Genomic DNA, 26778 nt, shown 5'->3' on the forward strand with positions numbered 1-26778 from the left:
TAAACTAGGATTCTCTGTATATGCGTTCATCATCGATAAAGTTCGGAATAACTCGGGCGCGCGGACTTGTTCGCTGAACGAGTGACGGATCTAGCAGACGAGGAGGCTGCGGAAGCTGAAAGCTCTGAAAGGGTGCTGAGTAACCGATCCTTGGCCGAAAGTGCGCGACAACGCTCGACGAATAAATACGAGAATATCCGAAGCTAAACTGACGATGAGCGGAGTTGTAGAGTGACGACGACGACATGTTTGCGGGGTTCGACCTCTACAAAATTGACATCGAGATTTGAATACGATATTGTTGCTAATAGATCAGCGTGGTTAATAAGCGATGTTCTGTATCGTTAGTTGACAATGATACATCATAATATGAAGTGAAACGTGACGTGACAAATCCTTTGGAAAATCAGTCTGTGGTGAGCAGAGTGAGTGAGTGAGTGAGTGAGTGTGTGTGTGTGTGTGTGAGCGCGCGCGCGTGCGTTTATGTGTACAATAACGTGTTATATCTCGAGAAACGTGCGCGATTTGTATGCAGCTGTAGAGAAACGTGCGTGCGTGCTGCGTGCGTGCGTACATACAGTGTATACGTGTGTGTATGTGTGTTTACCACGAGTAAGAGCTTTGTAGGTACACATACACACACACAAACGCGCGCGCGCTCGTATACACAGATATATAATAGGAAGAAACGTAGCGAAGGTGTGTAGAGGCTGTCAAATCGTTTTCCGACCGCTGACCAGTTTCACGACAGTCATTTCCTTTTCTTCCTTTTTTCCCTACTACATAGCCTATTTTCCTCTATATCTGTCCCCCCACTTTGTAACCGCGAATATCTCCTGATATTCGTCTGGCCGACAGTGACCGCCGTCACGGCGTCGCGTCGGTGTCGTCGACGGTCCCGTTGAAAATATGCTTGGCATAGAAGCGTTAGCGGCATCAGTGTCGTGGTTGGTACTGGTGCTAGCGTTGGTACTGCTGGTGGTGCTAGTGCTGGTGTTGAGAATGGTCTAGCGCGGGTGTGCGCGCGCGGGTGTACCTCGACACAGTGCGGACGGTGGCTTTAGATTCGAAGCTGCGGAAGAAAGGCCGCGAACTCGGCCCTGCTCCGATGGCCTGATATACACTACGAGACGCGTATATGAAGCTACACTGCCCTGACTCGTCGAGTGAGTACTTTAATTATCATTGTGTTAATAGATTTTTGACTTAAATAAATCTTAACGATCAACCTTTAACCAAACTCGTCAGAACTTTTGTTTTTCCTTCTTCCCCTTTCAACACTGTCAATATTACATTCGTCCTTGTCGATAAGAATTCCGTAAGTTTCCACGCGTATTACATGTCTGTAACAAGGATGTCGCAATCATTACGCGTCTCCATCGATCAATTTTCATCGTATTTATCAATTAGTATCATCGATATATGTGCTTTCCATGTTTGTTACTTCTTCGATATTCTCTTTGTTCTCTTTCAATCTCTTTTTTCTTTTTATTATGCGTTGCTTTGCGATCAACTGTCAGCTGTCCGCACCAATTGATCGGTGAAATCATTAAATCGAATATACTATAAATTTACTGAAAAGTGATTTTTACGCGCAGTATTACGATTAATATGTTGCAATTATGTAGATATATCGCGTGACTTTTGTTTCTCTGGAAAACATTCCTCTCAAGAGGAAAGGTGAAAAAATGAGTCGGAAAATATCGTACGAAGCAGCTGCAATAAATATCGACCACATATTCTGACGATGAACGAAAGCTTAAAGAAAGTGAACCGGGTCACGACGCAGTTTCTCGACGCGCATTTCGAAAATGAATAGAATATGGAAAAATTTGTAAAGCCTAATGTTGATCGCAAAACATTATTAATAAAAAATTGACACCAAATTTTCATCAATATCACGCATTTGCATTTTATCCATTTTGGGCACATAATATGCATAATAATACTTTTGACTATTTCGAAATCCAACTATTTATGCTTGTTAATTCATGGTACTAATATTAATATAAAGAATAAATTATTTTTAAGGTTTCTTATTAGCACACATTTCAAGATTGCAAGCATTGTTATTATTACCGGTCTGTATTTGATATCGTCATTGCTATAGTAACGATTCAACGAAAGTCAAACGATGCGAATGTACTTCCGTATTATCGAGCTATATGATTGTCTGCGATTATGTATCCCTCTTCATTACTGCTGTCTATTATTTATGATCTATACATAATACGTAATATGCAAACAATATCGATATGATAAAAATATTATTGAGATGTGTTCAGTATTACTTTTGTCTCATGGTTTAAAATAAACAAGTTTAGAATAATATTTAAATTTACGTTTGTAGTGTCATGTATATTGCGTGCGAAACGCATGTCTTGCAAAAGTTCAAGTTTGAGAATAATCATGTATTTTTTAGTAATTAAGGAGATGAAATATTTTCTTCGACATCAATCTTCAGCGATAAGTTCGAACAAAAAGTATTATGCATTTTGTATTTTGATTACAATGTGTCAATAAATAATGAGAGCTATATCTGTTAAGAATTAGAGACTATGTAGCTACATATTACTGTAAAGTGCTAATATTTTTATGAATATTTCTTTATGTTGAGCAAAATGATATAGAAATCCGTTAATTTAATAAAATATTTTTCTACACTCCAGATTGATAATGTAGTAAACGATTTCACATGCTTATGCTTTGTTTCTTTCATATAATTTTGAATGATAAGGACACCGAAGGTAAGAGACGTTACTTATTTATTTTTTGTAAGTTTTCTTAAACGTAAAAAGACACAAGTATTAAACATAGATATTTCAAAACTATTTCTACCGTTAACAATAGAAGATGTGTAATACTTATTTATTATTTTTTATTATTATTTATTATACATATTTCTGGCTTAGAGCGGTTTAGAACGAACTTCCGGTTTTACATCTTTTATTTCATACATCTCTTACTTCCTATGTTATCTCACGCACTCACGTCCTCCTCATTCATTCTTCTTCATCTACGATTTCATTCATATCATATGTATTCTGTCTATAGACTATTTTAAAATTTCAGTGTTTATATATAACATAACGCCTATTATACTACTACTTAAATCTTTTCTTTGCTCTCTCTTTCCATCATATTGTTCTTCCTGGTAACCAATTCCTTCTAGGTGTTCAATATTGCTTTCTATCCCATTTTGGTTTCCAAGATTTTTAATACAAATAAAAGTAGATTAATTTAAACGTATAACAAATCAAGATACAATAAGGAGTAAAATCTCATATTTATCAATTAAATGAATTCTAATTACCGCATTACGTTTCTATCGCAAATACTTTGATGATACAATCAACGAAATTCTTATACCTACATTATCGTGCATAGGTATTTGGACACTGGATACAATCTAATCAAAATATTTATATTCTTATCTCTACTACTAATGCTTTGCTTCTTGTCATAATAGGGGCCAAATATTCTGCTAAAATGAAACTAAAACAAGAAATACATTTGTATCTGAGTCAATTAAATTCTATATTTATTTCTAATAAACCGCTGGCATTAGAAAAGTCTATATAGACTTTTAGAATGTGGTTGGAGACACATATCCCAATCATTCTAAGATCTAAGCATTGAACAGATGCACTTTAAGTTACTTTTAGCTAAGGTGTTTCTGTAGAAGCAGTTTTCATTTACATATAATTATTGCTGTATTTATTTCTATTAATTAATATCAACCAGTGTTTTTATCAATATGTACTAATTATATATGCTTGCCTGAGATAGGATCAGAGGCAAAAATTAGATCGAAGAGCTTCATTTAAAATATACTTTATATATTTGTAATCATTTGCGAGTCCAAATACTTATGCGCGATAGTATACATATGTGTAAAAATAGGGCACAGAAAAATAACAAATTTTCGTAAGGAAAATAGAAAATAAGATATTGCGAAAGTTATTGATGAGTTGAAATAAACGTTAATCTGTTGGGGTACCTTCCCTATTACATATATGTATATATTTAACACTACTAAAAATTTGTCGTAAACATCGAGAAGTCGAAGTATTTAATGGTATAAATCTTAAGAATAAAATTATAATACTGTTCGTAAATTGAATAGCTGCATTTTTTGTATAGTTAAAAGAGAAGTAAATGTTGACGTTCGTATATTAAGGGTATGCAGTAAAATAAAAAAATAATGTATTATGTTCTATCTATGGTAATTCCTAAATGAATTGATTACGAAGTGGATACATACGTGTATATTGTTCGCGTATAAAATAATGTTTCTGACCTTTAGTAATACGTTTCTTTTTATAGAATATGTACCGAATTTTGGAGATTTTATTAAACCTGTCTCAAGTCACTTTCTCTTATTTACCGCATAAAGCTACAGTTTTCTGCTAGTTATTTTTTATTATTACTATGTGTTATGAAACATACAAGAAGTACAGTATTTAGAAAACGTATTGCACTATGGAAACAAAAAATGATTAAGTTCGGAGGAATAATTAGACGTAAGAATTGTTTATTTCCTATTAATATTTTTAATGAATTAAAGAATTTAATCAAATTACTGACCTTACCTTTTTACCGATTTCGAAGCCCTTAAAATATGTTGTCAAGATCATCATTCTGAACAACTTCTTCCTATATATATGAGTGGTCGGTTCTAATTTTCAAATCATACACAGAGGTATTTTTGGTATCATGTATGCTGCGTAAAGCTGTTGATGTATTACCTACTCATGAATTTTGACGGATTATTTTCGTATTTTCATAGTGACGTATAAGCAGTGAAAAAAATAACAAAAATTCCAGTTACTGAATTTCAAATGCAAAGGAGTAGGTTGGATTAAGCTATTTAAGTAGTGACGGCCCGTAGGCAATACCGATAATGGTGCGTCTACATTAACACAGTTATAATTTGTGCATATATATACGTACATAAGCAATAATTATAATATCTAATTTACAATTTTGTACAAAATATAGAAAGAAGGTACGTACAAGGTGTTTCCGAAATTATGGTACAAGCGATCGTGTGGTGATTCTACATACAAAAATAAGTGAAAAAAGAATAAAATTTTTTCCTTTAAGACTTCGTTTTTTGAGAAAAACGAGTCTGAAAACCCATCTGGTACCCATGTCTTAACTAATTAATTTTTTTCTTCCTTTCCTAATTAATAAAAGGATACTTACAAAGTATTAACGTTATTCTCATTTATAAAACCATTTAAATTAAATACAGAATAAAGGAAAATAATAATCGATATCGCGGATAAGATAACAACAATAAGGAAGCAATCGTGACATTGTCCATGTTTAAAATACAGACACGAACAGAAACAAAAATTTCATAATTCGAAGTTTCCAGTTAATCCTTTGTGGGCAAGACCGTTCGGCGAGCGAGCGTCGCTGTGGACGAGAGGTATTGGCGCGCGCAGTTGAGAAAATATACACGTTGAACGTTTGCGTTATTCATTGTCGAGGCTTGTATTATTTTCATCAATATTTAGTTCATCATCATTGTCACTATTACTAGAAACGTTGAAACGTCTGAGCCGATTCATTGTTGAACGGAGTTCGTTTCCACTGTCTAAAGCATTGTCGTCGTCTTCTATCTTGTCAGGTTCAAAATAGCGTTCGTCATCACTACTATCACTATCGAACATGTTCTTTTTGGAACTTTTAGGCATCGTGTATAAGGTATTATAAAAAATATATAATAAGCTTTCTGATTTATCCGGTAATGCCATTGAAAGATTGAAATTCGTTCTGACTCGACCATCATTCCCATCGCGATTTTACGTTAAACGGAAGATAAGATTTCTAAAGGTCTATAATTTTCATAACATAATACTGTTTAGTTTACTATACCCATACGTAAATACGCATAAGATTACCGCTTAGAAAGATAGAATTACAGCCACTTCAAAATAACTGTCCACAACAGTAAAAAAGACTTGGGCGGTTATCATATTTGCCGACACTCGTCCGTGAAGAGTTAATATACGGGTGGTACCTGATAGGTTTTCAGACTCATTTTCCTCGAAAACAAAGCCTTAAACGAAAAGATGTTATTTTTGTACGTGGAATCACCACCTGCGACCATTTGTACCATGATTTCGAAGACATTGTGTATATGGTACCAAACTTAGTTTCGTGTATAACTCGGAAACTAAAATCGACCATCCTATATATGTATAGGAAGAAGCTTTTAAAAATGGTGACTTTGACAACATATTTCAAGACCACTGAAGTCGATGAGGAAGTAATTCACTCAGTTCACCAAAGCTTAATTACAAATTAAATTTAATTTCTAATTTACGTAAATAAATCTAATTTACTAAATTGAACAGTATGTAGATCGGATAATTTCGATAAAAAATTTATACAGTGTGTCCTATCTAACTTTGTCGTTCTTAATTACCTCTGTATCTGTCACGATAAAGAAATATTACGAGAGAAAGTTATTGTATTTCAAGGGGGAAATTAGATTATGAGTGTGAAGATAGTCTTAAGGTTAAATCCTCTAGGATTTTATAGTAATAGTAAGGTTTTTTTAAATGGAATATCTTTTTTTTCGTTTACTACTAAAAAGGTGAGATCAAAACTCATCCAACCATGTCCCATGATCTTGAAACAACCTATCGCTGAAAACTTCGGAAGTAAATGACTGAGGCGGAAACGAAAAATGAATTACGGAAACAAAATAAACACTTTAATCATACTATTTATTAGTTTAATATGTGCTCAACTTTCCTATAACGGCTGCAGGCATAAAAATCCGTATTTCCAACGCACGTGCAATGTGCAAGTTTATCTTCGGATACAATAAAAAGAGCTAGCTAGTCATGCATTAGTCTGTATTGTATAAGTGTATTGAATTTGGAGGACAACATTCTCAGCGCGCGGTAAAATAATGCAATTAAGATGTTTATTTTGTTTCTGCAATTAATTTTCTGCGAATTTTCACCTCAGTCAATTTCTTGCCAAATTTTCGACTCAGATCTTTTCAGGGCCATAGTATGGGACATGATTGGGGTTAGGATGCGTATTGATTTCACTTTTCTAATATAAACAAAAAGTTAATTCACTCTACTTAAAAGCTTTCAGAAGATACGACCTTCAGATGACATTCACTCTTATAACTTAATCTTTCCTCTAAAATACAACAGATTCTTCTCGAAACATTTTCTTGTATCGTGACAACTAAGAAAGTAATCAAGCATATATAAATGTTTTGAATTTAACGATAAGAAGATGTATGTATTGGTAAAAGAAAATTGTGCCATATACATAGTGTTTGTTAAACAGTGAAAGGTTTTTCTGCGCGATTTGTTTCTAATCATTATATTACTTAAAATTGAGAACTACACACAGCTTGTCTCATTTGTTAGAATCATCAGCTAGCACATACCGATAACGTTGAACTATTAATTAGCCTTGTTATAAGTAGTATTATAATTAAGCTTAAAAATATGAAAATTATGTAAAAACACAATGTGAAATGAATAATTCCTTACAAATTTCAGTGGGCGTGCGGGGGTGACTGGAGTGATGGGATGGGGCTAGAGCCCCATGGAGTTCGGGTAGACCCGTCTCCAGCCCAACTCCCCAGCCCCCTCCGCCATCGATACCGCCACAGCTCCTGTCAGCGTCGCAGAGGGCCGCCTCGATCGCGATGGAGGCCTCTAATAATCAACAACAGAAGAAGGAGCCACGCGTTCACAGGCCTTACGCCTTCGACAAGGTTTATGAATTTCTTATTTACACATTATGAATAGAGTACTAGCTGCATTATTTAAACTTGATTCACAGTTCGCATATTGATACTAGTACAAAATTTTCCAGTCATTTTTCATTTTATCAAACATCGTTTTATGGTTTAAGCCCTAGCCAACCGAATAGGGAGATCTCCCCTCTGTAAAGTACATCGCTGCGTGACCGAACGGGGAGATCTCCCTTTTTGACTTTTGCAACGCGTTTTCTTTTTTTGTTTTGTTTTGATTATTACCAGTTATTGTTTACCTGGAATTGCCCTGAATCAATTGCACCACTTTTTCTGCTTTTATAAAGTACAGTATATAATAAAATACACCAATTTAGTGGTGTTAAAATTAATTACAAAGTTACACTATCAGTTATGACTAAGTAAGGTTATAATCGATCGATACCACATTGTAAACAGATATTAAAATGCATTATGAATTTTTAATTTAACGTTCAAGTCGTGTTATTTATCTTTAGTCATCCTTAATGTTTTTAATCCTGCCTATATTTTTTATATTTATAATATATCCTTTCTATTTGACGTTTTTTATAAACAATATGTGAAATCGTTAAATAAAATCATTACCGCAAAGTATAATTGACCACCTAAATAATTTTTAGACTTCTTTGTTTTTTAAGTAGTGAATATTAGTCCTTGATACCGGGAAAACACGCGGTGGACAGCGTTATAGATTGGGGTTAGGTTATAGGCTTGCTTGTCCGAGCGCAATGGGAAACGTATAGCTCGCTGTGGCGCGCGCGATTGGCTAAGTCTTAATAATTAAGTTGGAAAATTTTAAGAGAGTCTATGCTTATGGATATACGTAGGATACACAAACGCGCGCGCGAAGTTACTAGAGGTGTGCGATTCGTCCCGAGTATATATCGAGATCCTGAGCTTCGGAATGGGCCGAAAACAGTTCGGGCAAGATCTGGCGGGATTTTAATATATTAGAGGTGTGCGGATACACGTATCGAGATTGCAACGGGTGGAGAAAAGTTTGGGAGGGATTCTTGGTACATGTGTACATATACCCGTGTTGCTCGTATTCCTGACTCGGACGCTGCGAGGAAGCCGGTTATAGGTTTAAGTAATAAACAACGACATAATTTGTCATTATTTAACGAAAGCGTTGCTGGATGTCGTGAGGCAACTGAACTTGAAAAAACTAACCCGAACCCAAACCCAATATGTACATTGATGATATTCACTTTTGATTCAGTTATAAGTTGTAACAGATGTCTTTTACAGCCTAGCATATGAACGTTGTACATGAGATTTTTAATCTCGCCTGACCTCGTTTATAGACAGAAGATAAGCGACCGGCAACCGGCAATCGATACTAGACGTACAATTATAAGCAGGATTCACTGTAGCGGTATCTTAGTTTCTTACAGATATTTCGGAAAGACCGGCTACGTGAGATCTCTGGTTATATGTGTAGGGAAATATTTAATTGTTGATGTCTCATTTACCTCGCTAATTTCGATTTTTGTATATTTGCGTAGAACTCAGCATTTTGAACAACTTTTTTCTGTACATATAACTGCTGCTAGGTTTGCAAGATATTCGCAAAGAACTGTTACTACCGCTACAGTGTACTCTGTTTATAATTTTGCGTCTGTATATACTGTACAATAGCATATGCATCGATATTGGTTTCTGGTCGCCTTACGGCAGTCGAATAAAATGGTATATAGTCTAAACCTATATAAACTATAAAAACAGAAGACAAGAATCATGTTCGAGTTAGGTCTCTTTTCCATTTGTTACGTCGAAGGTCCTGACAGACAAATTTTTTGATTATGGAAACACTGGTGTAAGCAAACTTTTACCGCGTTTGGAAAATTTCAAAATGCACGCTGTTTGTCGAAATTATTACGAGGTTGTGTACCATCTGAGTGTTACTAGCCAAATGATAAAAAGTTAAATCTTTCTGTCAGAAGTAACCAGCCGTAAATCACGTGTTATTTTGAATCTTCATGAATGAGTGAAATCGAACAAAGATTAACTTAATTTTTTTTCAACGGGATCATATGTTTTTTAACACATTAATCGGTCTATCATGGCACTCCTTATAAAAAGTTTTTAACCTATATATATATTTACGTCGAAAAACTATTAGTAGTAAATAAAAAAGTTCTTGGGTAGGTTGAAAAACAGAAATAAAATTGTTTATTTTAAACAATTAAATGAAAACACGTAAATGAAATACAGAAGTAAACAACAATTAATAATTAACAACAATTAATAACAGTAATAATTAAATAAACAACAACCAATTAATGACAGTAAACAATAAATAGCAAGTTCTGTACAATGTCTACCTGAAAATCGAGAATCGATTTTCAACGTCCTGAGCTACGTCCTGAGTCTTCAATGTTTTAAATAATTACTCTTTCTTCTGTGATCTTGTCTATCTCCGATGTTGATCTCTGTCCGTACGTTTGGGAAATGCGTGTCTCTCAAAATGGCTCTCCGTAAAACAAAGAAAGCCGCTCTGTCCGTGAAACAAAAGAAGTCGTGCGTCGAGAGACGGTCGTACAAACGTATTCGCATTTGAACTCTTAGAGAGTTTACATGTATTATTATTGTTGAAAATTGTGGATCTTTGAAGCCGAAATAATGTTATAGGAACACTAAATTTATACTGAGGATTAATATTAAAATAATGAAATATTTATTTCATGAACGATTCCTTATATATTCATCGATACACACTTGCACGCGTCTCAGCACTTTCATCTATACCCGACTGTTAACCGACTCTTAACCGACTGATAGGTTTACATTCCTTTGTTTTCGAGACGCTTCGGACACACATACTTCTACACACTGATATTCGCATACAAGTATCTCTACTACGCATTTAACCTAGTCCAGCACAGAAAATTATACATATCTCAACAATTATATAATAATGTGATATAGCATTATAAGTTGATAGTGTTATATATTAACACATCCTCAGTGAGGACTCCTCACATTCTAACAACAAAATGACATTTAGTCGCGCATGACTGTTCCGAACGTGGGTATAGCATGTATATATTCCATATCCGTACTTCGTAATCGCGCGCGATTAGTCTGTTGTCACGTAGGAGATACAAGAAATCATGAAATTGACAGATCACGGGTGATCTCGCGTCGTAGTTCGAACGTTTCACAAGTAAAGTAAAAAAATTTGAACTTTAGATACGGTAATAAAATTTATTGTACGAATCCAACAGAGTGACGGTTCAGTGTGTTAGAAGAAAAAGGTGTTGAATGCTGATTTGAGAGGATTATTACACTAAGTTTTGGCCCCTGTGGAGAGGTTATTATCGGATGTATATCAGACGCGGCTATTCTGTTACTATCTGGTTATTATTTCGATGGCTATGGCATGCAGGACGTTTTATCTACTCTATACTGCTTCTGAGCGTGTGACTCTGCCGTAGTGACTCGCACCTTGACTTGGCAGTCATTCGCGGCAATGCGAATGAAAATGATGTCATATTCGATAATGGGGATCCAACTATGGGGAAGAGCGAGTAATTCCAACATAGAAATTTTTCAACGATTCCAATCAAAACACTAAGATCTAATAGATGCACTTTGGTAGGCTATCAACGAAACAATACATCGCGACCTTAAGATACCTACAGTTAAAGAAGAAATATCCAAATTCAGTAATAACATAAGAGTTAACAACCACCAAAACCCATTAGTCATTCAATTACTTGACACGACGGATCAGATTCGCAGGCTAAAAAGACACTATCCTCTAGATCTAAACATTCGATTCAGCTAGAATCAAACATACGATAATCACTTATTATTCACGTTTATACCACGTATTATACCATACCAGAATAATTTACTTATAATTCTCAATGAGAATTGATTGTGAAATTCTTGCAAAAGAAAAAAAGAATATTCGATAATGGATTTTGTAGTCGTATGACTGTAAAGTCAAGCCACGACGTCCTTAAATATTCATAATGCCCATCGGGGACGATGAAAGCGAAACCGCTTTCTTGAATTTTCATGTATTTACCTTGTTCTAGACGATCAAGTTAATCATCGATCCGTGATGAAGTATACCGATCCCTTACTGTTGTAGGATTTAAAGCTCGGTAATCCACGCATAATCTATCATTTCCATCTTTTTTCTTTACTGATATAATTGAGCTCGTATACGGCGATTGTCTATGACGAATTGACGAATAATTATCTTTTCTAATATTCTTCGATCCTTGATTATTTTACGTACTATCTCATGTTGGGATAAGTTGTTGGTATCTCTGTGGTCGTTCTAATATATTTCTCCGGTATTTACCACGCGAATCTTGTCATCTGTAATTACTAATATTACTAATTACTAATATTCCATCAAAACGTAATACAATTCTTCTTTCATTTTTGATGGGACGTTTGAACAAAGTTAAATAATTTTCTAATCCAATCTAAATAAATATATCCAAATACGTTTCTGGATGTATTTTCTTCTTTTTGTTTAAACGGAAGTCAAACAATTCGGGTTCCGTATCATTGATGTTTTGAAAATTAAATCCGTACCAGAGATGGTGTTTACTTGTAGTATAGCTTCGTACAATGATTCTCTATTCGGTACAATATAGAATGTTTGAAGTATAGATTTTGCACTATGTACAATCAACGTTGTTTCGGTTTTTGCAAATTATGCCTTCAGTAATTCTACATAACGTTAATGTGCATCGTTCATAGCACCCTCCGATTCTTCTAACACTTCCTTCCCGCGGTGAAAATTGTTGAGGTTGACTGATAGGGGAACGAGTGGATGAATTTGTAATAGAAAAATATATTGAAATAAATAAGAGTATAAGTATAAGCACAGGTATAGCGTATGCTGATCCAGATCTTCACTCTTACAGTGTTATAATACAATAGGAAGAAGAATGATAGGGAGCACGTTCATATATTTATAGCAAAGGACATTACCAAAAAGTTAATCTTGTAGCTCTAGCTGAAGGCTACGAGAAACAGCTATAGATATCTACTTATAGCTCTTTTGTTTCTAGATCTTCTAAGCCAAAACAAAATTTATATCCAAGGGCACAATAATATGGATCTCTCCTTATTTCCAATTTTTTGTTTCACTAAATTCTATTTTCTTCGTAACAGTGGTCTCCATATACGAAAGAGAAGGTGTAGAGTTTTTCCTGAAGTAATTACTTCAACAGAAAATGATGCGGCTGAATCTATCAAGGTTGTGAGATGTAGGGCGTGAAGGGTGCCAAAGGACTACTCGGCGTATTACTTCAAAATAGTGCGTTTATTGATATTGTCTCGAACTCTCTGTCGACTTTACTGATCCGTTGCAACGACTAACTTCCTTCTAATTTGACTCTTGACTCCCGACTGACTAACTACCAACTGCGGTACTGAAGTCATATTGACGGACCGTTAGGCCTATTGAAGTTTCCGATCCTTTCGACCTGTCGGCACTTACGCTATATCGCAACACTGTATATATTTCGTCGGTCTTTCCGCGATAGTATAATAAGGAGCAAAGAAGCCGCTGGAAAGAGAATCATTGTGCCAGGACCGCGAAACGCGTCGCGTTTGTCACGTAAAATCACAAGTCACAAGTCAGATTATATAAAAATAACAAGGTTGAATCGAAACACAATCATTAACTTTCTTTTTATTACGCTTTATTATGCACTTAATAGTCACAATTGAGTATACACTGAATTGACACGCATAAATTACACTTTACTCTAACAACTTTATACAAATTAAGTAGGCGACTGATCTGAGGGTAGAAACCCGGTAAAGAGATGTTAAGTGTTCGAAAGATGAAAAATCAGTCAAGTCTAGTGACGATGTTGTGGCGGATGTGTAGACATCCGGTTGCCATCTTGCCCTCGGTGTGCGACCTGGTCTCTGATGTGGATTGCGATGTGGTTGATGTTACACGTTCGTCGTTAGTCGTAATTTTAGCAAGATGACGGTTACAAAGGCCTTGTGCCGCAACAGTTGAAACAACGTAGTCTCGTGTAGTTAATCGCGTAATGTGCAGACGACCTGTCTGAACTACCTTGATTTCTCTCTTCTTCATAGCTTGCTGTTTATATCGACACTTCTATCATTATGGTCAATTTTGTTGCAGTCATAACGTCATTGCAATTTTGTAACTTTGGAATCATCTTTTTGTTTTGTTTGACACTATCAGGCTATTTGTCTGTACGTGCAGCATTCTCTTCTATCTATAATTTTCCACATCTATAACGAGAAAGCGTCTCATTGAGCCGGATTATAATTTCAACAATTTGCTCTTCGCATATTTTTTATCTGGTTTTTCTCAAAAGAAAATTTTTTCCATCGCGTATTCTGCATACGTATCATATTCTTGATTGATCAACGATGCAGCTTTAAAAAAATCGGTACCCAAATTCCGATATCTGGGAAACGTGGCTAATAGCACAATCTCTAAATTATGCGACAGTTTAGCCACTGGCGTCCATTTTTCGTATAGTCGTTTTGCCGATCTTGCCAAAAATCGTCAAGAATTTTCTAACTGGCTTTCATCATCCAATTTCTGTTAGCTACTTTTTATCAGTACACTATGTCACTTCGTTTCAACATTTCCTGCTAAATAGGCAGAGAGACCGCGTCTATTTTAAACTGTATATCTTGAATTTTTCTTCGTCCACTATTCTGACTCATATTGGACCTAGATCAAGCCCATTTCTAACGATAGAAGTTATATTCAAGATCAACATTTCAAACTGTTTAATAATTTCTTTTGCAATCAGAAAATTCTATTTCCGACTCGTTTAATGTTATTAATGTTCTATTATGCTCTAAATGTTATTAATGCGTCTGCTTTTTTTCATTTTTTCCTTGTCTCTCCTTTGCTAATCGCCAACTAAACTTCGCTTCCGTAACTTACCTTTTTGAAAAATTATAGCCTTGAAACTGTTGACGCTAATGTCACGTAAAATAACAAAATAAAAAAGGAATTTGAGGTGAAAAATAAAAAAAGAAAACTTTATTTGTTTTCTAACAACAATACACTTTACAATCTACTTTCGAACTCCAGGCGTGACTTTCTAAGACAGACTCTTATGATTTTACTTTCGATCGGATCCGATTACTTTCTTTTGTCATCCCTCAACATCCCCACCGTCCATGCATTTGCTAGGCGTCCGCGATCGTTGCCACGTGCTCTTTCTTCTACAACCTTCGGTGGAAGGACCGTTGGGATGTTGATGGTTCATTAGGCACTTCAGCGATATACATTGTCGCCGAGTGCCGCCACATCTTTATCTCTATCGTCAGTCCGTCGGATTTGAAGTATGCCGGTCGTGACACTAACATATGCGTACCTCATAATAGCATATACGTGTCACGTCGAAGACGCGGGAAGTGATGAAATTAAGAAATCGCTGGTCGTTTCCTCTCGTCGTTCGAATGATTTCGCACAGGTTTAAACGTTTTACGAACAAGGTAAGAAAAATTCAGACTTTAGATATGGTGGCAGAGTTTATTACGTGAATTGAACAGAGTGACTCGGGATCTGATTTTAGGAAGGTTTGTATACTATAGGTTTGACTCTTATGAACGGGGTGTCGCCGGGGTGTTGCCGGGATGTTACTGTTTTCTGACACTGGGACATTGTCTACGTTGTTGTTTCGATGCCCTGTGGGATGTTCGTTAGGCCTCCTTGATTTTTCTATTGCTAATTTATGACTCTGTGACAAAGGCATAGACGTTGCCTCTTTCATCTTTTTGATTTTACTAGAGTGCAGCGAGAATTTGTTCAACTCATGTAACTACGTCATAAGAAACATTCTGAGCTTTCCCAGATCGGTATTTCAGAATCTGAGACACAAAGTCCCATTTAACGTCACTTCTATCTCCTTCTTAGTCAATGGTTAATAATGTTTATACTGCCTGTTCATGCTTATACTCGAGTCGAAGTAGGATCACGAAACTTTTGAGAACCCGAACAATACGGGTGTATCGAGATCCCGCCCGAACGTTTTTTGGTCCGTTATGAAATGATGTACGCTCGTGTGCTTGTTATAACATGTTTATTATAAGGTTCGAGGTACATTCAGAAATTTAGGGGTACCGGAAATTTAGGGATAGCCTCGGCACTCGTAGATTAAAAAATAAACTAAAAATCTACAAAGCGATAATAAAACCAATTTAGACGTACGGAATACCACTATGGGGGACAGCAGCAATGAGCCACATAAATAATGTCAGAAACAATGCCAGAAACGATGTTATACGCAAAGAATTAAAAATACTAACGGTCAAAGAAGAAATCGGCAGGTACGCAGGACGGAAATACAAGGAATGAACGGCAACACATCCAAACCAGCTGCCTGTTGAAACGAGCAAAACTCTCATAGAAAGAAGACTAAAAAAAATCACCCCACTGATCTCACTAAAGAAATAAAATAGTCAAACTCGAAGATGGTATTCCCGCTGAGGTTAGCCATCCACATGTTATTTAGCAATTAAGTTAGAAAAATTTACCAAATGTCCAGTTGGACAAATTGTAAAGTACAAGTTAAATAATAAAAAAGAAAAAAGCTCGTAAGTTGACTTCTGGCTTGGGGTTCTTTATATCCCCTATTTATACTACGAGCCACGTTGGTAGGAGGCTTCCTCCTCCTATCTTCATTTATTAACGTGGGCTATAACCAATTGGCATCGCGGATCGTTACCCTCACTTTTTCTAACGAAAAGTGTGAACAACGAATCCGCGTTGTTAGTTCAAAGGGTACACCCGCACCGAGCTTTCCTCCGTAATAATACGAGAACACCTCTGGACTGAAACTACAAACTCTCACCAGTCAACATCTCTCAGATCAGTCGCGTAAACTGTGCTTATTCAGTTGTGATATTCAAGCTTCATAATAAAATAGAAAAGAATTCGATGGAAGAATTTCGATAGAAAAGAAAGATAGTAGCGGTGTTACGGTTCAACCTTCTTGTCTTTAAAACCTAAGCCTTAATTTTACGTGACACGCTCGTAGGCGGAAAACAACTGGCGAAGAGAAAACGGCTGCTCAAGCCATCTGCATTCCCAACCCCAGATTGACGACGCCAATTATCCTTTTATCTGGGATAGCATTGCCTAGATAGAGTACAGATAGATTGCTCGGCACCACGTTTTTACTTTAAGTCAAACGGCACCAATTATCTCTTTACGTGGGATGGCGTGGCGTGGCGTGGCTAAGCTGTACACCGCTTAACACCGCCCCAATTTCGAACATACGTGCACCCTCGCGTCTCTAGTATTTACATTTATGTACCGCTGATTATGAAAATGTTCAAAGTTATGTTCTTTTCAAGATATTTAAATCATTACGTTTTTTCGAGTAAAATATCTAAAATACTTAGTCAAATTTATTAAAATTTAATGTGCATTATGAATAATTAGGTAAAATTCATTTCCCTGAACCGATGTGGTGATACGATGAAAAAGCAGTCATTTTATTTTCCAATGAAATTGGTTAACAATTCTAATCGTACAATTGACAACTTCTTTTAACTTTATTTCATTTACCTAATTACTAGACACAAATGCGTCGATATTATTGTAACAGAAATATGGGGTTGAAATATGTATATCACCATATAATTAAAGCAACAAATTTAATTTTGTTCGATTATTGACTTGGACGAATTTCACAATGATATCGAGAGATATGTATATGTATAGATAGATTTATGTATGAGATAGTTTTAATCGTTATCTAGATTAATTCTCGAAAGATGTATGTTTTAAAGTAAAAGGAAAAAAGATCAATTACGCCATAAAGAAAAAAAAAAATGGGGAAACGAGATGGATAGAACCATCTTGAATACGAAGTATACCACCGTTATTAATCGTTTGACTGTATTTATTACAGATGGAGGGGCTGGTGCGGGAGATGCAAGACCCTGAGAACGGGGTACCCGTGCGCAGCCAAAAACAATTTCTCACCTCAATTCCCTCAGCTTTCATGGGTGAGTGCCATCGGTATCTACGTTGTGGAGTAAACGTAAGCGGCCATCACGGCCAGGACACTACAGTAGGCTGCCTGCGTGTTGCAGGTTACGATCTCATCGAGTGGCTGATAGAGCGGCTTTCTATCGAGGAATCAGGTATGAAATTCGTATATGGAATGGATTGTTGCTTATCTAGATTTTTCCGCGAATTAGTGTCTTGTTGACTCACTTACGTTTCGTGCTAAAATGTTTCTCATCACACGTTTCTTATGTCGTATTTCTATATTTCTATTGTGCCTGTTGCGTTCCATGGAATTGTTAACTGCCAATTGAGTTTAATTATTTCCCTAAATCGTCGAATATACATATATTATTACCATCCTAGATAACCTAAGGCCAAAGGTATCGTATCGGTTTTCTATTTCTTCTGTTGCCCTTCCTTCTCTATTCGTAGCGTCCCTGTGATCTTTATTCGTATTATGCCGATAGAAGAGATTCAGCTTTTACTATGTGAAAATTTGGCGCGAGTGCATCGTGTAACTGCTATTAACGCTTGATAGTAATTGTTAATTATATATTTTTACTGATTTTTAATGTATCTACATCCGGAACTAAGTAGTTTCGGAAGACAAAGCCTTGAAATCTTTGTAACATCGAAACTTTGTAAACTTCCTATCCTTTAGCACTTAAATAAGACTATTTCTCATCGAGTCATTTTTTCGTTCCCTGTTCGTTCTGTCTTTCTGGCAAGCGAGTACTTAGATATCGGTAGCAACGTAACGGGACTTTATTCCAAATGTTTCCAATTTCGATAATTAAATAAAAATTCTTCAAATTTCTTATTATTACTAACTTTGTCCAAGCTATGCCAGTCAATCTGTCATTTTTCTGCGTTAATAAAAATAAGATTAAGAATATCAGCCCAGTTAATGTCCTAATTATTTTTTGTTTTGTGTAATCCGATATCATTATAGAAAGAAATATATAGGACATGAGATCCGGTTACAGAATTGACTATACAATACAAAACCACTGCAATCTGCGATACATTTGTTAAAAAATTTGAACATATATATGTATATATAGAGGGCGATAACTATATCCACCCTGAATATTTCCATTATTTGTAATGTTGTAAAAAATGTCTATATACGAAACTGGTACGGTATAGAGGGCGATATGTCGTAACGCCAGTTGTCTCAATACCGGCTAATTATTACACCAAGATAAAAAAATTAGCTTAAAAAAATAGGATATGACCTTAAAATCTTCTTTATACCGTTCATACGAAAAGCATTTGCATCACAGTACGTTCCCCCCTATACTTTGCAAGTTTTGTTCTATATATTAATATATTTTCATAACATTACAAATAACGGAAATATTCTTATTGCCTCACCCTGTATATGTAGATACAAAGTGTCAATCGAGGCGTTGGATAAATTTTACCAACGTGTCCAGCAGGTCATTCTGAACAAAAAATGTCATGCATACACTATAAACTCGATAATATTATAAGTAATAAAATAATAACTCCAATGTATTTCGTTTAATTTGCTTTTATTTTTTTATTAAGTTTACTGCTAATAATGCTTTGTTCCTGAACAACTAGTTGTTATTAATCTTACATTTATCGACGTAATATCGGCCGTCCCATAACGCATTTTACAATTATATATTCGTATTTAAGTTGCAGTTCTAGCGTTATAATGGCAGCATACGTCAACTTTTCTTAGTAATTCTTTGCGTGTTTGTAGTTACGTATACGTCTTCGGTCTTCGTATCTTCGACTTTGTACATTTGTATAATTAAAAAAAGAATCTGACTAATCCAAACCAAACAGCATTCTTTGATAAACTGCAAAAAACATTTTTAACGATATTGAAATAAAAAGAAAAAAAATGATTTAGATCTACGGTGACACATAAACGAACACTCGAACAAGTTAAATTTAAAGCATTTTTTATTGTATTTGTCATCGATACAATGTCTCTGGGTTATTTCGTTCGACCTACGGCGATTCAATTTACTTTTGTCGGTAAATACGACCTTTTACTCTTTACCTTGACGATAATCTAATATGAAAATAACAACAGCAGCGAGGACACAATGGACTGTAATTGATTTATAAATATCAAGATTTGATAGTAAGGAAATAGGAAGTATGTACTAGCTGAACTTAAAATACAACCCATTAATTTCATCTTTAATAGGTTTCAATTAAAAACACTTTTCAAGACACTTGTATTATTATACAGTTATAACTTTCATTTGGTGAGATATGCTTCTTTACGATATGTGTTCTTGAAACATAAGCTTTTTCGGTTTATGGCTTCGGCTTGCAACGAATAAAGTAATTGTTAAATTTGGAAGTAAATAATTATATCGTATAAAAGGTAAGAGCATAAAGTGGCCTCTAAGATACAACTATACGATTAGAAGCAATAGGAAAACGATGTAACAGATTCGTTCTACAGGCGTCCTTAATTGCAATGAAATCGTTAAATAACGTATCGATGACACTGATCGTCACTTTTTGTTGACTCTCATAATTAATCGAATTTGATTTTAATTCGATTAATTTTCTTATTAATATACGTACACATATTATATGTACATGTGCCATAGTGCGCACATTTATGCGTTGCGCGTTTAAACCGTTCTGGTAGCATATGTTGATCGAACATACTTTCAGCCCGGTGCTGTGAAAGAAACTGCTTCGGTATATATAACTAAAGAAGGGAGATTTTATGATATTTATTTTAACCATACACACATACAAACGCGCGCGGGGATTAATATTTTAGACATATCGCATAATGCGATATACATGTATTTTTTGTTGTTTATTTCTATAGTTATTACAGTTTAATGGGTCCTTCTTGACAGGATAGATATATAAACAAGAAGGTAATGTATCCTAGGTAGTTATCACTGTTGATTCTCGTAGAAAGTTAAAGAACCACCACCCTTTGCTCGTTCTTATTCAAGGTTTGTAGTTTTAAATAGATCTCGTTTATCATGATACCTTTTTCCTACAAAAGAAAATTGAATATCGTGTTAATAAAAATAAAAGAATGTTTCTATCGCGAAGGACGCACAAGCTTCGAAAATTCTTTTCACCGTACTATTGCCCTTGTTGAAAATACAATCACGATTTTATCTTTAATAAGATTTGTTAAAAAGCTATTTAAACGCATAAATTGACTATGGCAGCTATGAAATAACGCTACTTCATCTATCGAATACCACAACCATCTTTTCTATCGGTCTAGTTGAACGCATTGCTGACCGATGGATCGTAATGCATCTTCCATTTCACTTAGCGACATATTACACTGCACTGTTTTAGTTTAGATATAGTATATAATATATCCGAGTTAAAATATTTCCAATATTATTATAATAATGATACATAGTTGAAAACGAGATACAATATCGATAATGTTGATATTTACGAAAAATTCAAAATTTGGTCGCGATGGAAGAAGAATTTTCGAGTAACGTAGAAAAATGATTTAGACAACTCAATACCGGCAGTAAAAAAATATCATAGAAAATGTGAAGTATACTTTAATACAAATATTCTCATATACCATTGCATAAACTCATTTGTTTCGAACAATTTCCTTCTAATGCTGCAAAAGTATTAAGTACTTCGCTTTCATTCAACGAATAAATATTCGTAGGCGTACTTTATACAGGGTGGTTGGTAACTGGTGGTACAAGCGGAAAGGGGGTGATTCTACGCGAAAAAAGAAGTCGAAAATATAGAATAAAAATTTTTTTTTTTGTTAAATTTTTCCATCGAGACAACGATCTACAGTGAGATCCGTTATAACGAGACGCGATAAAGTGCACGCGTACCGAGCGAAAATTCAAAACCGATTTTCTCGAAAACAAAGCCTCGAACGAAAAATGTTTATTCTATATTTTCGACTTCTTTTTTCGCGTAGAATCACCCCCTTTCCGCTTGTACCACCAGTTACCAACCACCCTGTATAAAGTACGCCTACGAATATTTATTCGTTGAATGAAAGCGAAGTACTTAATACTTTTGCAGCATTAGAAGGAAATTGTTCGAAACAAATGAGTTTATGCAATGGTATATGAGAATATTTGTATTAAAGTATACTTCACATTTTCTATGATATTTTTTTACTGCCGGTATTGAGTTGTCTAAATCATTTTTCTACGTTACTCGAAAATTCTTCTTCCATCGCGACCAAATTTTGAATTTTTCGTAAATATCAACATTATCGATATTGTATCTCGTTTTCAACTATGTATCATTATTATAATAATATTGGAAATATTTTAACTCGGATATATTATATACTATATCTAAACTAAAACAGTGCAGTGTAATATGTCGCTAAGTGAAATGGAAGATGCATTACGATCCATCGGTCAGCAATGCGTTCAACTAGACCGATAGAAAAGATGGTTGTGGTATTCGATAGATGAAGTAGCGTTATTTCATAGCTGCCATAGTCAATTTATGCGTTTAAATAGCTTTTTAACAAATCTTATTAAAGATAAAATCGTGATTGTATTTTCAACAAGGGCAATAGTACGGTGAAAAGAATTTTCGAAGCTTGTGCGTCCTTCGCGATAGAAACATTCTTTTATTTTTATTAACACGATATTCAATTTTCTTTTGTAGGAAAAAGGTATCATGATAAACGAGATCTATTTAAAACTACAAACCGAATCACCCTCTTTCTGCTTGTACCGCCAGTTACCAACCACCCTGTATATTCTGGATTCAGCTATCAGTGTTTGAAGATTCTATAATTCGTATGAATTTGTACCTATCGTTATTACCTTATTTTTAGTTACTTGTTTCTTGTTCTTTAGTTCAAGTTTCTTGTATTGCACTTCGTTTCCTTTCACTGGCCCCGTTAATTTAGTTTTCATTAGTTTAGTTTTGTTCTGATCAGTTGTGTATGTGCATTGTCTTTTCATTGAATTTAATGGAATAAAGGATTATTTAAACAAAATATAATTAAAGATACACACATTCGCTTGAGCTGAGAAATTGCTTGTGAAAAAAATATGTTGAATAGAGAATTTCGGTTGTGTAGTGGTGAATTTGTTTATGTTTTCGAAACAAAGAGAAAAAATTAGTTTTTTTTCAGTGATGTGGCTTTCTTATGATTAAACAGCATGCGTCGCTCTAAATATTCGCTCCGAATCAATGGCTGGCCGTGTTAATTGCTACTCATCACACGATGTACGCGCAATACGGCAAAGACTAGATAAGTTGCACGTGATTAGGTATCACTTAATGCCTTCCGTTCAATTAAATGTATTCAACGATTCCGGCAGCTGTGAAAGTAAATTGTTATGTTGACAGTAGAGGCGGTCCATATTGCCAATCAGCTCTGCCAGTATGGCTACTTCTTCCCGGTGAATGACTCCAAGACACTCACCGTAAGGGATGATAGTTCTCTGTATAGATTTCAGGTACCGTATTTGTCATACTACATGCTTCAGAATCGAGTATCTTTTGAACTCGGATTCATTATGCGCCATATATACGTAGTATATATATATTTATATGCTATATATGTATACATTGTATTTAATATTTGCGAAATGCGATGTCGATCCAATTTTTTTAAGAAGTCATTCTGAATCAGTGCCTTTGTGTGTAGGGTACCTCGTTGAAAAAGGCTAATTATATACTATCATGCAGATAAGAATCCAACTTACCGATTTCGATGATTTTCAAATATGTTATCGGTATCACGATTTTGAACAATTTTTTTCTGTACATGATATAATCGTCGCTCGCTTTAGTTACCGAGATATTTATGAAAAAACTTTTGACATTTTTACTTTGAAGCGGGCTACGTGCCGCTAAGGTTGAGTATGTCCTAGACGGTAAGATTTGCCTCGAGGCATGCTTCCAGACCCGGTTTCACGCGAGGCGAGCTGGATTTGGCATACTCGTAAGAGTAGTATGGACATCTTCCAATTATAATGAATTACATGCGAATTATATGCGATTATATACGAAAAAAAAATTGAAATTGTTTAGGTATAGCAGTAGATACAGTTACTCTTTAGCACAGAATAACTTGTTCAAAATTGGTACCAAACGACTTCGATCTTTTTACAAGGATCGATCAGTTTATCAGATGACACGAAACAAAATTTTACAAATCGTACTTGATCGGAATCGCGAAGAAAATAGTAAATACAACCTTTCATTTTTACAACCTTTCGTAATATTTACAAGAAGACCAAGCTCATCGATTTCGTTCATTTTTGATGTGGTAGAAATCAACATTTTGCACAACTTTCTCCTATACGTATCACATTGGGCCTTAGCTTGCGAGATATTCGCAAAGAACCGTCGGTACCGCTACAGTGAAATTTGTCTACGATTGGGCGTATACTGTCACAGTATACGCATCTGTATTGGTTACTCTTGGCAAGCTGCCGGCCACTTATCTTCTGTTTATAAACGGGGATTAGGCGGGATTAAAGGTTCCATGCACAACTGTATGTGCGAAGCTGCTAGAAATGTCTGTTATAACTTATAACTCGATTAAAAATGAACATCGTCGAGTTGAGCCCTATTTGAATTTCAGCCTTAATTTGAATTCATTTTCATGATTTTCATGACTTTTATCTGCTACGGTATACAATACGCATAAAACTTTAGCTAGTTTCATATCTTGACTAAAAAAATTATTGTTGATGCAATTTGCACTATTATAAACATACATATACTTATACGCGCGCGCGTGTGTGTCTGTGTTATAAATATAAACTTATACTATATAATAAATATGTACACACACACACATATATATAACCCTTTACACTCGAGAGGCGACTCAGTCGCCACGGCGTTTCGTGCGGTAAGTCGAGTGACGGGTGAGAGGCGACAGTTCCTGTTTATGCTAAATTTTTTCGACATCTCCAATTGAAGACAGCGCAGTATTGGTTCGTAAATAGATTCTTTAGTTCTTTATGTTCTTTGTTAGGACGTGTAAAGTGTTACACTTTAAAATGGAGGTGAACTATTTAATCTCAAATCCCTCCGGTTTTGGAAATGGTTTTGAAAACGTCACCGACGTTAGTTCGGATTCGACGATCATGGCAAAAGTATTATAGTTTAGATGTTCTAAAAAAATGGTTTCCGGAAGTGAAATTAGCTCAAATGACGATGAACTTGATCTAGAATTGTTGAGAAATGCGGTCAATTGTATTCAAGAATGCATCTTGGTGAATGCTTTGTAAATTATATAAAAAGTACAGAAATTAATATTACAAAGTCATATTTCCAAAGATGCAAATATAGATAAATTATTAGAATATAATGTTTTCGTAAGTTAATTAGCGCATAAAATCATTTTACGTTATCTATAAGTCACGCGTCACATATGCGCTAAATCATCTCGAGTTGCTACTTCGCCTGAATGAAAAAGTCCTCGAGCGCAAAGGCATAATATATACTATATATATATGGGACTTCTACCGTGCACGGTTAGATTTATCTACGGGCGTGATCATATTACCAGCTCGTACCGCGATAAGTTTTTATATATAAACTCGCGAGGTTTTTCTTTTACGCGTATAACAAAGGTTGCTCAAATATAACATAATAAAACATACTAAAAAATCATCGATATCAGTTAGATGGACCTGCATGGGAACTGCATCGTTCTATTAAAACAACTTTTCTTGCCAGTTGTGAAGATGCGACGAAGAAACATGATACATAATTACTTTCTTACGAAAAGGCATCTCGCGCACACTGATTGACAATCTTGACAAATACTTCAAATACGATTTTGAAGAATATGTTTTTACGGTACATGATAATCCTTTTTCCTTTCCTCTTTTTCTAAACAAAGAGAATTCATATATATCTAGATCTAGATGTTATGATATTAATATGGTATGTTGTAAAATATAATTGCATCGTATTACTGTTGGAGAACAAAATATTTAACGACTGAATTTTATTCGTGTATACCGTTGCTATACGTTATAACTAATATGTCTATATACAGATTAAAAGTATCACATTGCACTGATAAATCGGTATATAGTGATAATGCGTTCGCGCACAAAGCAGGCCATAAAGAATAAAATTCGCCATCGGTCGTGCTTCCAAACTAGGTTTGGTGCGAGGCGAGCTGGATTGTATGAGATCTACGATATAACGAGTAGTATGGACAGCTTTCAAGCAGTAAAACATTTCTATGTGAAAAGAAAGTTGCAATTGTTAAATATAGCAATAGATGGGTGTATTGAAAAGCAAGAAACACCGCGCGAAGAAAGAAAACGATATGAAAAAATTGGCTAATAAAAAATTGACAATAAAATAATATTGTGTTTGGTTTCATTTCAATCGGGAAAATGTCAACAATGCGTTAATGAAATTTTCAATGTATCAAGTGCCCGAAATAAGGTCGGCGGCAGGTTGTGTTTCGGCAGATGCCTTTCGCTTATTTGTCAGCGAGATACGTCGGCTGGTCTCGTGTGCGCTTCTGGTCTCTCGTCAAAAGCGGGAACGGCGAGACTGCTCTGTTTATGCATATAATCAATCTTCACCATCGTTCTGTCATCCCTGCCCGCGTGACCTTATCTCGGCTTCTTGAAACGGTCGCACAACGAGACCGGTCGTTTCGCCTTCGTATCGGTGAGACAAAACACCAATGGAACGGAGAAATATTTTTATTAAACATTTTTTTTAATTACCATTAATACATTGTCAACATTTTCCTGATTAAAATGAGCCCAAATACGATATTATAATACTGATAATCAGCTAATTCTTTGAGATGGTCTTTTTTTATCACAGATATCTAAACGTTTACAAATTTTTTCCGCATAGAAATGATATTTCATTGTCTGGTAGATGTTTATACTACTCTTAGAAGCAGGTTTCATGAGACTCAGCTTGCATTGCGTAAAACTTAGTTTGACAGGATGCTTCGAGGTAAATTTCAACGAAAAGGCATGCTTAAATAACAAAGTTCTTTTATATATAA

General features: G+C 35.2%; 1 protein-coding gene and 1 long non-coding RNA gene across 9 annotated transcripts in view; one reads left to right on the top strand and one right to left on the bottom strand.

The window, feature by feature from the left end:
• On the bottom strand, nucleotides 1-24960 carry LOC105681323. The gene is made up of 3 exons (XR_001102589.3): nucleotides 24845-24960; nucleotides 2453-2458; nucleotides 1-14 (listed from the first exon to the last, which is right to left on the bottom strand). It is a non-coding gene; the product is annotated as an uncharacterized LOC105681323 (long non-coding RNA).
• The window catches only part of LOC100744339 (regulator of G-protein signaling 9), a 43418-nt gene continuing 16684 nt past the window's right edge, over nucleotides 45-26778 (top strand). Inside the window, exons 1-5 of one of the 8 annotated variants that reach the window (XM_033323102.1) lie at nucleotides 45-425; nucleotides 859-1166; nucleotides 7545-7762; nucleotides 17683-17917; nucleotides 23121-23230. In XM_033323102.1, coding sequence (XP_033178993.1) covers nucleotides 7694-7762; nucleotides 17683-17917; nucleotides 23121-23230 — 414 coding nt within the window. In that variant the 5' untranslated portion in view covers nucleotides 45-425; nucleotides 859-1166; nucleotides 7545-7693. Of the gene's footprint in view, nucleotides 426-671; nucleotides 1167-7544; nucleotides 7763-17682; nucleotides 17918-23120; nucleotides 23231-26778 lie in introns of those variants that run through there. The other 7 variants (XM_024370490.2, XM_024370489.2, XM_033323103.1 and 4 more) reach the window with 7 other exon arrangements.

Source organism: Bombus impatiens, unplaced genomic scaffold (genome assembly GCF_000188095.3).
Source record: "Bombus impatiens unplaced genomic scaffold, BIMP_2.2 scf_0775, whole genome shotgun sequence".
NCBI classification, from domain to species: Eukaryota; Metazoa; Arthropoda; class Insecta; order Hymenoptera; family Apidae; genus Bombus; species Bombus impatiens.